The sequence below is a fragment of the Acanthopagrus latus genome, chromosome 6 (assembly GCF_904848185.1).
Source record: "Acanthopagrus latus isolate v.2019 chromosome 6, fAcaLat1.1, whole genome shotgun sequence".
In the NCBI taxonomy this organism is placed as follows: Eukaryota; Metazoa; Chordata; class Actinopteri; order Spariformes; family Sparidae; genus Acanthopagrus; species Acanthopagrus latus.
The window spans coordinates 11,997,296-12,011,116 of NC_051044.1; the positions used below are offsets into that span (position 1 = coordinate 11,997,296).

Sequence of the window (13,821 nt, forward strand, 5' to 3'; positions counted from 1 at the left end):
TTACTAGAGTTACTACCCTGAAATGTGGTGTTGAATAATAGAACATTTTTTGCAGAATGTTTTGATGGCACAGTTTGGATATAAAGTCATCACTTCATCATTTTATCCTGTAAGACGTGTAAGATGAAAAAATGTCATGTGAGGTCACAGTGACCTCGACGTCTAAGACCTCATCGGTTCGTTCTTGAGTCCGAGTGGACTTTTTCGATTTTCCAAATTTGATGAAATTCCCTCAGTGTGTTTCTGGGACATCACATTCACAAGAATGGGATGGACAGACAACCCGTAAATAAAGGTTCAAAGTACATTTATTTATCATTTTTACAACACCAAAGAAACTACGTTTGATTTTGTTTTGTGCTATATTCACACAGACACAAAAATAGTTCATTTAATTGAGTGTTGATGATAATTTGAAGAGTGTGGGGAATGAAGCTGCTCGATATTCTGGTGGCAGATACTACAGACTGGTGCTTTTAGCATCCGTTTGGCTCTGTGCAGACATCCCACCTCACCTCTGTACATTGGTATCAGTGATGCTCTGGGCGGTTTAAACCACCCGCTGTAGAGCCTTCCCGTCCTGGGCCGTACACAAACCATACCAGTTTGTCAAGAAGTCAAGATGGCTCCTAATGCTCCTCTGCTAAAGTTTACAAGAACTAAATAAATAAGATGCCTTACAGTGGCATAATAACATAACATCCACACAATATTTCATAAAGACCTAGGAGAATAGTTTTATGTTCAATTATTTACAAGATTGTGTTTTCAGTAAGAGCTCTGAGCAGAAACAGTTCACACTGGGAAACAAAAGCTTCTTCGGTGTACGTCGCCTTTGAAAGTGTCACGTGTGACCCAGTACCATGAGATTTCAATCTTCAGGGCCTGTTTTACTGGAGGCCCTTGCTTGGATGCATTTTCCAAATACTTAGTCACAGAAACTCGAATCGTCAGTGCAGGAAAAACTTCCACAGGCGATAAAATGTTATTGACACGTCTTCATCTGTCATCTGCTGTGTGTGAGGCCGACTTCCTCGTCAGCGTAGCCGCTGCTGTCTGACTGCATGCTGTCGCCACGGATAACTTCACCTACACAAGGGGCACAAACACGGTCAGACAACTCCATGCACTGTTCATCACAGCACAACTGCAGCTGGGGTCTGACCCGAATAGACACACAAAGGCATGCACAGTACACCTGCTCAATAACCCGTATACAAGTGCCCACACATTCATCCTTTATTTACATACATTTGTCTAAACTATTCAATTCCTCATATCATGTTTGACCTAAATACAACAACCAGTGTGCAGTGGGCCCAGAGTAACATAATCAAGTTTAACAAGATTTTTTTTTGGTAACACACAAAAATGAGTTTGTGCATTTCTATAAATATTCTTGTGTAAACTCTGAGGGGAAGTGTTCTGGTAGCGGCAGCTGGCGACGCCCTTTCTCTTTTCACATTTAGAGCCGTTTGAACCGGCTGAGTGCCGTTTTTGTTGTGAACGGGTCAGCAATTTGGTGACAACACACAAACAATTGTCACGTTCCTGTAAGACACGGGCGCAGTGTAGCAGAGGAACGGTTCTAACGGCCGCCTGCGACCTGCGTTCATACAAGAAATGTCAAACACAAATATGCCGCACCTTTGTACTGATGTTTTTCAGTGAACTGGTAGGTTGTTTGTCCAAAATCTTCCTCTCCTGCACTATGCACCTGTGGAGACATGAGAATTATATTACATACGGTATGACTGTTCTGCATCTTGTAGAAAATATACATCATTAAAGCTGAGCAATGTTTCGTCATCATTGGATGCTGTGTCATAATCTAACTACAATATTTAAACCCCTTTAGCGATGAAATGCAAAGAATGAGCCGTCTAATCCATCTGATAAATAACAGCCTGACCCAAATCCATTCTGTTTACTGGTTCTGTGCCTGTATGACAAATGATGACTCAAAATGATTCTGAAAACAACCTATTCAGCATAAAAGACATGGGGGGAAAAAATGCCTGAAAGAAAAATCTTGGCAGTTGATGGTTCACCCACAAAATGAATGACACATATTTGCATCCATCCATCTAGATGACCGCAGAATGCCTGCCTTCTTTCAAACATAATGGGCAGGAGGCTAGCCAACTGAGCTAAGTAGTCTAGCTAACGTTACAGCTCAACTGAGGACACGATTAATGTCGACATCCTCTCATGCGTCATTCTGACTGTGATTTGGTTTCGCGGACGCAGCTCGGTAGAGAGAAAGTCAGTTCCTATGTGAAACTGCTCACAATACGGTCTGTGGATTATCTTGAGAAACTGAGTCATGATTTCTGGAAAGAAACATCGCTGTTGGGTTTTTGGGTTTTTTGGGGGGATTTTTTTTTTGCCCAGTGGCATCTGGTCCCGAGGCAGACATCTCTACTGTGGATATCTCCAAAACTCTCACCAAACCAGTCTGGATGGTTAAACAGCACTACAAGTATGAAGAAAAATATGTGTTTTGATTTTGGGGTCACCTGTAATAGTAATAATAATGAATTGGACACTAAGCACTATGGTGTGACACAACACAAGGTGAATTTCCTTTAAAATTAATACATGTGATTTACTGAAAAAGGAGCCACACGAGTTAAACACGACAAATAAATTTTCTGCAGCAATTTTGTAACTCAAACAAACTATCTCTTTCACCACCGCTGCTGAGCCTCTCGTTCCGTACATATACTATACATGTGCAGGTCTGTTGCAACTACTGTACCTCCTCCAGCTCAAAGGAGTTGACTTGTTGCAGGTTAGAGGAAACTTGCCCCGGGCCCTGTTGTGTCAGTGGCTTCAGGTACCCCTCACTTATTGGCTCCTCACACGTCAGGACGGGTGGGACGGTCCAAGCAGGAGTGGAATCCGGCGCTTCACCCTCTGAGCTCGTGACAGTGATGTAGCACTGGGTGAAGCCACTGTCGGAGGCCATGACAGGAAGTGATGCTGACGCACCTGAGTGTGAGGCCTCAGAGGCAGCAGCTTGCGATCCAGGACATGATCTGTCTATGCTTTCTGTCACCGAGGAGATGGGAGTGTTTGTTTTCGGACAACGCGTGCTGAAAGGCGCCTGGTGTGTGCTCTCGACTATCTGCGGGCAGATTAGATCATACGTAACCTTGGCAACTGGTTTTAGATGTGCCGTCTCCGTGTGGCTCTGAGTTGAGTCCAGCTCTGGCTGACGCGCAAGAAGCCGATGATCTTTTTCTATCACAGTTTCTCCCGACAACGACGACGCCAGGGATGTTCTGTAAGTCCCGCTGTCGAGATCTGCCGCTCTGACGCCTTTGTCATCAGCACGGACATTATCTGTTTGCTGACCGTCTTGCATCTCACAGTTTTGATTTCCACTTTGAAGAGGTTCTGTGTCCACCACAGTCTGCTGTGTTTGCTCCTCCTTCCCAGTGCCACATGATTTATCACCATCCATGGTGGGGCTCACATCCGCATCTAAATCACCCTTGTTACGTTCCCCCAAATCCAGCTTCTTGCTCACCCCGATCTTGACTTTCTCCAGGACTATATCTACAACATCGGGGAGGCTGGACCTTTTTTGGGGCGATGGCTGCGGAGAGGTGGAGTCTGACCCGCGAGGAGAGCCCGTGTAGAGACACATCTTGGAGACGGTGTCCTTCAGCCTCTCGACAGGCGACCGGGGCTCGCTGCGAACGGTGCTCCTGAAGCGCTCGATCCTCTCCACGGGGGACGAGAAGCTGAACTCCGGTGTGGCCAGTTTCTGCAGGGGAGTGCGCGACACATGGGAGTAGAGGGAGTAGAAAGCGTTGGCCATCGCCGTGAGCACTTGCACCTGTCTGAAACGACCTGCGGGAAGAATATAATGTTGATGAATACAAGTGGGATGGATCTCATATGCTGCATCCCAGAATCATCTCACCGTACCACTCATCAAGCAATGACATACAAATTCATACAGTGTTCTGACTCCACAGACTTACTGGCGAGGGAAAGGCTGGGGTCTTCCTCTCGTATCCGCCGCAGCTGGGAGTCCAGGAAGAGGCGGAAGTTGATGCCCTCGGCCAGGGAGGGGAAGGTGAAGAAGCGAGGAGGGATTCGAACCGTGACCTGTGGCTCATCGCTGCCGAAGCCCAGCTCATACAGAGTCTCCTCCGCATCCTCCGAACACATCTGCAGGACCTCTGATATGCTGATATGCGCATGTAAAACAAAGGAGGGATACAGTTGTTTGGAACCATGAGGCATATTTGTGAATTTGGGCTTCGCGAATACTTTCATCAAGCTGGTTGCAACATGTTTGCAAATAGAGCGGTTATGATAAGTCAGCTGATCAGTATTTCATCGAAAAAGGCAGTCAATCATCAGCTATTTTTATTGTTTAATTGTGTCTGTCATTTTTCAAGCAAAGACATCAAACATCAAATTTGCTGGTTCAAGCTTCTTAGATGGACAAATTTCCCGCTTCACTTTGTTGTTTATGATAGGAGTCTTTTGGTTTCAGCCCACTGTTTGGACAAAAGAAGCAAAAATTGCAAATAGCATTTTTCACAAATGTCTCTGACATTTTATACATTCCTTTCTATCTTGCTGTATGTTATGATGTCACAGCGAAGTTGACCTTCGACCGTTACCGGATATATATAGTCATCACTTCATCATTCTGTCCTAGTATCTGTTTGAGTAAAATGTTGTCACAATTATAATAGGATTTGTTCAGTATTGGACAAAAATGTGTTTTGTGAGGTCACAGTGGTCACTGTTAAATGCTACAAATACAGAACATGTACACTGTAATATTCAGGTAAAAACAAACAAAAAGAAAGAAGTTGAAGAGAAAAGCTGATCTGAAAAGCTGCAAATTGCCAAGCAGGTCTTTCAGGTTGAAGTCTCACCTTGATGTAGTTTTGCAGGTGGAGGAGGAGAGGCAGCTGGAGGCCATGCTGTGGCCCAAGTTCACCATCGGCAGACATAGCGCCTGACGGGGGGTGCTGTAGGCGACACGTGAAAAGTTAGAGTGACCTACACGTCAGATGTGGAGGAAACACTCAGTAGTCTGAAGTATGAATCTTAACAATAGCGTTACGACACAGCCACATTTAACAAGGAAGAGGTTTTGCCACTGACCTGGTGAGTCTGCTGTGACCTGGAGGATACTGGGCGAGGCTTCATGGTCAGCACAGAGGGAGGGAGAAGAAAGTTACTGACAGCCCAGACTGTCAAGTTTAGCATCTTTAGCATTGATTAAGTAGATTCACAGACTGTCTTTGACGATTCTTTTAAAACAACATTATAGTCACGTGATTAACAAGTGCCCTCTCATATACACTTTTTAATTTTTTCAGTTAAAAGCAGCGTCAGCATGCAGGGATGCAACCAGGACTTATGAATATCAGTGAAGACACTCAGCTTCAGCCGACTGTGGTGGTGTCGCTGGTGGTGTTGGTGGTGGGTGGGGCAGTTAAGTCAAACATGCCTGTTGGATTGTGAGACTAGACTTGATTAAAATATGAGGCCCATGAAAGAGAACAACATGTCTTATCAGGTTACTACTCACTCAGCCTCAGGTGTAACTTCTCCACCATTTAACACAGAAGCTGAAACAAAACAGAAGGTTTTATTAATACACGTCTCAAAAATGAATTTGTACTGTATGTCATGTTTAGGTAAGGTTATTTTTGTCAACCAAAGGACGTACAAACTTAAAGGCATTTAGCAATGAAATGAAAATGTATTATGTAATTCTGCTGTTGGTCTTTAGCACACAGAATTGTAAAATAATGTGATGGTTTGACCTTTATTTAGCTTTCCTTTCCTGATAAGGCTGTTTCTGAACAGTCAGTGTAGTCAGCATCTGTTGTGAAATAACTTTTGAGGTATTTTCTAAAAAAGGAACTTCCCCATTTGAAAAAATGTCCTTCTTGGCAGAGATACAGTAATACTGCGAAACACTGGACATCTCCGTGACACATTACCACTGATATCCGCAGCATGACAAAGCATGAGCTTGTTGAACATTCATGATGTGCGCCTCATTTTCCTACAAGGACGTTTCCTGCTTTGTTAGTTTTCTTTGTGTGTGTGTGTGTGTGTGTGTGTGTGTGTGTGTGTGTGTGTGTGTGTGTGTGTGTGTGTGTGTGTGTGGACTTACCATCAGCACCAAGACCCAGCTCATCATCACAGTGGTGGCCTTTCAGCACAGACTCTGAACAACAGACACAAAGTCAATGATTTAAGTCATCGTTTGTGTACATGAGAACAGATTATCACCGTTTACAGTTAAAGAAAAAAAAAAAAGGCACCAGGAAAATCATCAAATCGTGGAGAAAAATAAGGTCTCCAGAACACTGTTTGTAGCTGGAAAGTTGTCAGAGTTCGCCACATATAAACAAAGTAAAACAGGATGAAATTGTGTTGCCCTCTAAGCTCAGTTTGTTTATTCTGTTTATTCAGTCACGAAAATGGAGACAAAGTTTCTTAACTTGGTTTAATTTTGGTGTATGCATGAAAAAATCAGTCAAAAATCTCCTCTGATCAAAATTTCTTTCCCAAAACAACAGTGCACCTTTAAGTAAAGGGAGTCCGGATACGTGCTGCGGACAGAGTTTAAGAGAAAAGAAAACCCTTTTCGTTTTTAACTGTGCACTTTGGAGTTGATTTGCATTTACTGCAGGCAGACAGTAAATTTGTTAAGTGCAGGACAGATATCAAAATCAACAGTGCAAAACCTTCCCACACCTGTGAATCGACACGAGCGTGGGTGAAGACCAAGGGTCGACAAAATCACAAAAAAAACGCTCATGCACAGCTGCCCAGTTGGACTCAGGGGAATTGATAACACAATTTCTGTACATATAGCGCTTTTAGGTAATCGAAGCTTTGCTATAAATATCCCTGACTGCAAGAAAAAACAGTGTGCAGGAGTTTTTTGCTCTGATACCAAAACTGACCGGCGCTGCTCAACGGCACATTGCTCCTTCGTCTCAGTTCATACTCACCAAAACTCAGCTGAGCAAAGTTTTCTGAGCGGGCCTCCGACCTGTAAGATACATCCCAATATTTCATGCTTAAACACACGTCCACATATATCCGGTCAGTGACATTTGCATGCTGCTTCTCTCATATAAGTGGCTGCGTTTGCATAGACGGCCTCATCTGCGGTATGATAGCTGCCTAGCGACAGTATGTGCTTGTTAGATCTGTTCTCTAATCAGCTCTCGACAGGCTTTCTGTCAACTTCCTCACGCAGAAATGTTCACATGCAAGGGGGCATTAGCATTAACACCTCCAAAACCATGCGGCCACTTTGGTGCTGAGTTCTCAGAAGCCATTAAAAACCATCACACCTCTCCTTTTACTGTATTTGCTCCAACTGATGACACATGCAGAACCTCACTGAGAGCCACCAGTGCTGCTTCCTTGTCACTGACTGACATAAGAGACATTAAATAATGTCAACATGTGTGTACTTAACTGTTTCCTCCAACCACTTACAAAACAGGAAGAAGGAACTGGTATTTCCTTCTAGTTATGTAATTATTTTAAGACCAAACCACAAGGAAATTTTGAAAAAGTCAAAGGGCTGGAGCGCATTGGTGACAGAGCATCAGGAAGGCTTGTTGAACATTTTTTTCCCATAATCAACGTTGCCTTAAAAAGCTGCATTTACTGCTCTGGTTGCAAAGAACTAAACAAAAATCTTGTTGTTTTTCCAACAAAGCTGTAAAAATGCATCATCTAAAGGCCATTGTGGCAAAAAACAAAGCTGTGGCTACCTTACCGCTCCGTCTTCCTGGAACACCTGACCTCACAGAGTTTCCACTTTCATATTACTGTTTGTTAAACCAGTTTCCAGTGACTGACACCTCGTCCTTCAGAGTGCACACTAGTGCTCGAAAAATATCATCTTACAAAGAACAAAAAGTAGTAAAGCGAGCTGACTCACCCACAACCCAGGAGCCAGTTCTCGATCTTTCCTGTGAAGCATCCTGTGGAAATCACAGATGTACGACACTTCAGCTTTATGAACAATCCTCATGAAATAAAACATCTTCATGCTCTTTTCCTCTATCTCACCGAAGCCTTTTCAAAAATAAATAAATAGGCACACTGTAAATAAAAAGTTTTGGACGTTTGCACTGAAAAAGTGGAACCTTTGATTGCATTGACGTAATAATGGAAAAAAAAAAGAAGTGATCCAAGTTTCTTTTATGTTGTATTTGTAAAGAAAGAAACTACAGTGATGACAAACTGGGCACTTTCCCTTAATGCTACAAATACTTGATCAGAGGCTGTAGATACAGACAGTGAGGTAAAAAGTACCCAATGGTAAAGCTATTGTGTCAAAATATTACTTTGGTAAAAGTGAAAGTGACTTTTCTTTTTTTGTTTTTTTTAATCCTTTTGCCGATAAATGTGGTGCTTTGGCTCTGATGCCGCTACAATCTGCAAAGTAACGTTAAATAAAGTTATCAACTAAATTTAGTGGAGTAAAAATTACTATTAATATTTGCCTCCAATATGGACTGGAGTGGGAGTATAAAGTAGCACAAAAAGCACCTGTAAATTGAATTCAAGTAGAGTATTTGAGTAAATGTACTGAGTTACACTCCATCACTGGAATTTTAGGATTACAGGAATCGATCATTCTTTAGTTAAGCCTCGACAATCAGGGTTTCATTTTTTTGCGATCCACGTTAAATAAATCAATTTTTAAAAAGTAAATACTTTGGCTCTGATGACGTAACTTAAGTTTTCAAATAAATGGAGTGGAGTAAAAGGTGCAGTACCTGCCTTATAATGCGATGGAGGAGTGGAGGTATAAAGTAGCAGAAAATGTAAATACTGAAGCAGAGTACAACCAGTAACTAAAGTTATCAAATAAATGTAGTGGAGAGAAAAGTGCAAAGTCTGCCTCATCGTGTAAAGAAGTGGAAGTATAGAGAAGCAGAATGTTTAATTATGTAGAATTATCTCAAAATTGTGATTAAGTGAAAGTACTTAGTTACATTCCATCAGTGGATACAGATCCGTGGAGGCGTCTCTCACTCTCTCCTCACATTTGGACTCACCGTCAGAAAAGACGTCGTCGTCTGCTATAGAGGCAGAGGGGAGGCTGCACGGCGGCCCTTCAGGGTCCAGGGGCTCCAGAGTGGGCCACTGCCGGCTGCTGTTGATCCAGGCTCGCCGCCTCACCGTGGACGACTGTGGACTCTCCATCACCTCAGTTCAGGCAGTCCAGGAGCATGGCGAGGTCGAAGCTGCAGAGAGCAAATGGATGATGACATACGATGATGTCAACTTTTTATGCCAATGGGACGCTTCCTTATAACTTGTAATCTCTGGCAGGTTCAAAGAGTAGCGGCGGTACTCAAACTCTGACTGATTAACTATATCATTGTACTGAGGAAATACTTTTAAATCAATATTTTTCATTTAAAATTTAAAAAATTAAAATCATTTACTTGAACAACCCTAATAAAGTGTACACGCCTTTTCCTACAAACACATTTCAACGGATGACATTCACTGATCATGAATAACATTAAAAAGCTGATATGAACGTTCAAGTATCTGTCGAATCGTGATGTAATGAGATTTAAGTTGTTGCTTGTTCCTTCGTGTAGCTGTCTTGGCCAGGACTCCCGCGTAAACAAGATTATTAAACTCAATGAGAATATTAAAATAAATCCTAAAAATACATCCAACTAGGCCATAACACTGTGTCAAGTTCAGGTTCAAGGTCAAATCTAAGCAAAACAAAATAAGGAGAAAAGAAATCTATTTATTTGCAAATGAGTATCAATTCTCCAGGAGAAAACATAACAGCACCCAATCAAAAAAGGTTAAAGTGCATGGGTGCATGCAATATATCTGAGTGTCTTCAAATACAGAGTGTACAGCAGAGTATACAGATAAATACAGGCTGGTGTCAGACACATAACCACAGATACAAACAGTGTCTTAGTGTCTAACAACCAGCCATCAGGGTGGTTTAGAAAAGCACAGCTTTTAAAATACAGGATTTTAATGATGTATCCAGGTGGATGAGTGCTTTTAAAGTTTGTTGTGATTATTTAAGTCTTTTGTATGACAATCCAGAACTGCTGTATTATATATCTGTTGCTGAATCATCTGCAGGTCTACGTTCATATTCATAACTGTATAGTTAAAGTATAGATATTTGCAGTTCTTTGTTAGTGCAGCACAAAGGGGCTGCCCATCTTTCATTGTGCAACCCTGCCTTCAGATAACACACGGGCCTGATTTCTAACTTACTGGCTGCATTTTTCTTTGAATTTAGATTTTGTTTTTTTGTTTTGTATCCAAAACCTTTTCCAAATTAAAAGTAGCGACACAAAACTTGACAGCGTTAAAGCAGCTCTTACCTTCATCGACGCAGGTTTCACTTCTGTCCCTGGCGCTCTTTCTTTCTCTCCCTCTCGTTTCCTGTTGTCGCAGGTTGAGATGTTGAGATCAAACTGCGCTGAAACCTTCAGCGAGCTCTCACACACACATCGCATCCAGCCTGCTCACACACACCGACTGCCCAGAAGTTTTCCTCCCGTTGATTTCCCTCTGATCCCTCTGGGTGAGCTGTAGCCTCTAGCCTCCGTGTGTGTGTGTGTGTGTGTGTGTGTGTGTCTGAGCGGACTGAAGGAAGTGAGTTTGCATCTCATGTGAAATGCAGCAGTGTGTGTTATCAGCGTGGGACGCTGCAGCGACACATCCTGCAGCAGCAGCAGCAGCAGCAGCAGCAGCGCGCTGACACGACCGAGCTGCTTTCTCTGGTATGGAACTGTCAGAGGTGTGATTGCACAACTGAGGCGATCCTAATCAGAGCCTCGATCGCAAGAGAGGGAAATGATGACCTGCATGTGGCAGAGCGACTCAACACACACACACGCACACAAGTTTACTTCTTGTGAACTCATGTCATCACACCACGAAGCAGCTGACAGTTATTCACTAATTAACTTTCAGAGGAACCATCGACTCACACTGGAACTGAATGCTTTATCAAAGGTCGATTAATACAGACCAGTCGTCTCATGTATTCAGGATATTGCAAGATCCTTTTATCAGCGACCTGTTAAAGCTGCACTGTGTAGTTTTGTCGAAGAAATTAAAACTAGAATTAGAACTGTACTATATACAATATGAAGGAGGCAACAAAACACACTCAGAAATATGTTTGTTTGTTTTTTTTCCCCATAACTGAATAAATAAGCTGTCCTCAGAGGAAAAAAAAGTTGCCAGAACAATGTGAAGCAGGAAAGGTGGCAGGGTCCGCCACAAACAAAGTGAAACAGTATAAAATTGTGTTGTCATTCACAATCAGTTTGTTTATTCAGTTTATTCAGTCATGAAAACAAAGAGAGTCTGTGTATGGAGTCTTCCCCAACTCCACATCATGCACCTTTAACTTTCATAATTAAGGGATGACATTTGAAATGTCAGTGAAAGTAGTAAAAGCTTATAATGAATCGTTATTTGCTCCTATTAGTTAACAAACACACAACATTCTTTATAAGCCATAATGCCCATCCAAATAATGTTTATAAGATTAATTAAACAGTTTATTACAATAAATGTTTGCTTAATACATTAAAGCATTGTATTGTTTCACAGGGAGATTCACTGAAGTTTAATTAACATGATTAGAAAGGAGGGAACTCTTCACTCTTCAACCTATATTATCAGTAAAATAGCAGCTCGCCTGCCTGTTTTATTAGAAAGTATGAACCTGGAGGTGCCCAGCTGTGTGCATCTCTATTTAGTTTTCCTTTTTGGAGCTGGATGATCGTCCCCGAGGCAATTCAGCCTCTCCTCCCTGCCTAGTTTGCATGACATCATGCCTCTGTGTCCGATCTGTGAGCGCTGTGCTGTCATGTGTGAAGTCTGAGAGGAGGTCGTGTGGCTCAGAGTCTAACTGTCAACACCTACTCGTTCAGGATCCACAATCTTCACTCAAATCTGTATGTTTGTCAAAATGTGTACATATTCTCTTAGTCGGATTTGTTTCTTTTCCCCCACTGTTTGAGGTTTTTTGGGGGGGATTTCTTTCCTTATGTGAATGAAAGGTTTATGAAAAGAGGCAGTCATCCGCTGTCAGAATATGAAGCCCCTTGAGGCAAATTGTGATTTCTGGTTCTAGGATATAAGTAAAATCAACATGACTTGAAACTCTTAATACTGCACAATATGATTGACCTGACATTCTGAATGAGTCAAAGGCTGAGAGGTTTTTATATTAATGCTTCTTGTACATTTTTTTTTTTTTTTTTGCACCAAAGTGTGAGCAATGTGCATTGACTTTAATGACTTTATATCTGATCTAATGTTTTATAAATGTGTATTAACACGAGCGTCCTCTGTCCTGGACTGCCTGCTAGACCCCATAGAGGTGGTGGGTGAAGCTGACGTCAATCATGGACAACACCTCTCACCCCCTGCACCAGACTCTTACACCCACTGTGCAAGAAGGAGCGCTGCCATAGATCATTCATCCCCACAACCATCAGACTGTTTAACTCAAGCACTATCTGAACAATCTCTTTCTGCTCACATTGCTTTTTTGTAAATATTTGTTCTTTTTTGTTTCCATTTTCAATTTAACTGTATGTGTCATTTCTCTGACTCTTTTTCTTGGACTTGTGGCATCTTGAGCTGTTACAACAAGTGAATTTCCCCGTCGTGGGATAAATAAAGTCTAATCTAATCTGATCTAATCTCAGAAATGTGATAGAAACTCAAGTACAGTGGTGGTGTTGCCCTTTATACAGACTTTTCACTGCACTAAATCTATCTGACGCTTGACTCGCTTGCGGGAGAAATGGCTTTAGTCAAGTTGACGTGTTGACGCAGAAAAAAAAACAGAAATGTAGATGGTAACATTAAGGATGGTTGAAAAAACACTTTTAACAGGAGAAAAAAACAAAAGATGGAAGGATCCTCAGAAGAGCCACAGACAAGGGATCCCTCTCCAAGGACAGACGGACATGCAATAAATGTTACATGTACAGAACAGCACAAAATCACAATGTACAAATGTTGTTGATAAAATGTCTGATACAAGTAAATTATCATTAATGTTATTTGTAACGCCTGTGTTTAGTCAAAATAGGCCCAAAACTATGACACAATAATAAAATATGATGTTTTTTGTTACAGATTAAACTGCCAAACCGTGCAAAAAAGTAGTTAAAATTAGCTCTTCAAACTATACAAGTATAATGTAGGATTATACTGATAATACTGCATTTCTACTTAAATAAAGTTTGACATGTATGACCTAAAAGAAATGTACATTAGGATGAAGTGTTGTGATAATAATATAGTAATAATATTATAATAATAATTGTGATTCTGATATTTTTTCTCAGTTAAAGAAACTAAACACTTCCTTCTCTGTTGTAAGACTTGATTGGGTGTTTTCAGTGTGATGGGGAGTAAATAAGTGGCACCATCAGAAGTGCAGTAACATCACAGTGTCAGACTCCTGACGGTGTTTTGGCCTGAGGACGGACTCCACCCTCCGTCCTGTTTACATGGGCACATGTGCTGCTCCACTGACAGCCCCCTCGCACATCCCAATAATCAAAAACCCTCCCACAACCGAGCCATTTTCTCCTCCCAGCGCGGTTACAGCCAGTGCTTGATTGTGATGGGGTCCCTTCTCCTCCACCCTGACTAACTCCTCCCGCCTCCTTGCTGTTTTCCAACCCACATGGCGCCACCAGGGAGTGGCCAGCGGCCACGGAGGCAAGACTTAAATTCCCAGTACGCCTTCTTCCTTCCCCACCTCCG

The 13,821-nt window shown here is 42.1% G+C and overlaps 1 protein-coding gene across 1 annotated transcript; it reads right to left on the reverse strand.

The window, feature by feature from the left end:
* Window positions 1-286: 286 nt before the first annotated feature.
* On the reverse strand, window positions 287-10,789 carry tespa1 (thymocyte expressed, positive selection associated 1). The gene is made up of 12 exons (XM_037100831.1): window positions 10,401-10,789; window positions 9,084-9,272; window positions 7,958-8,000; window positions 7,011-7,051; window positions 6,164-6,217; window positions 5,570-5,609; window positions 5,140-5,178; window positions 4,908-5,003; window positions 3,996-4,204; window positions 2,762-3,861; window positions 1,648-1,717; window positions 287-1,089 (listed from the first exon to the last, which is right to left on the reverse strand). The coding sequence occupies exons 2-12, from the start codon at window positions 9,229-9,231 to the stop codon at window positions 1,007-1,009; spliced, it is 1,923 nt and encodes a 640-aa protein (XP_036956726.1). The 5' UTR covers window positions 9,232-9,272; window positions 10,401-10,789; the 3' UTR covers window positions 287-1,006.
* Between the last annotated feature and the right edge of the window lie 3,032 nt (window positions 10,790-13,821).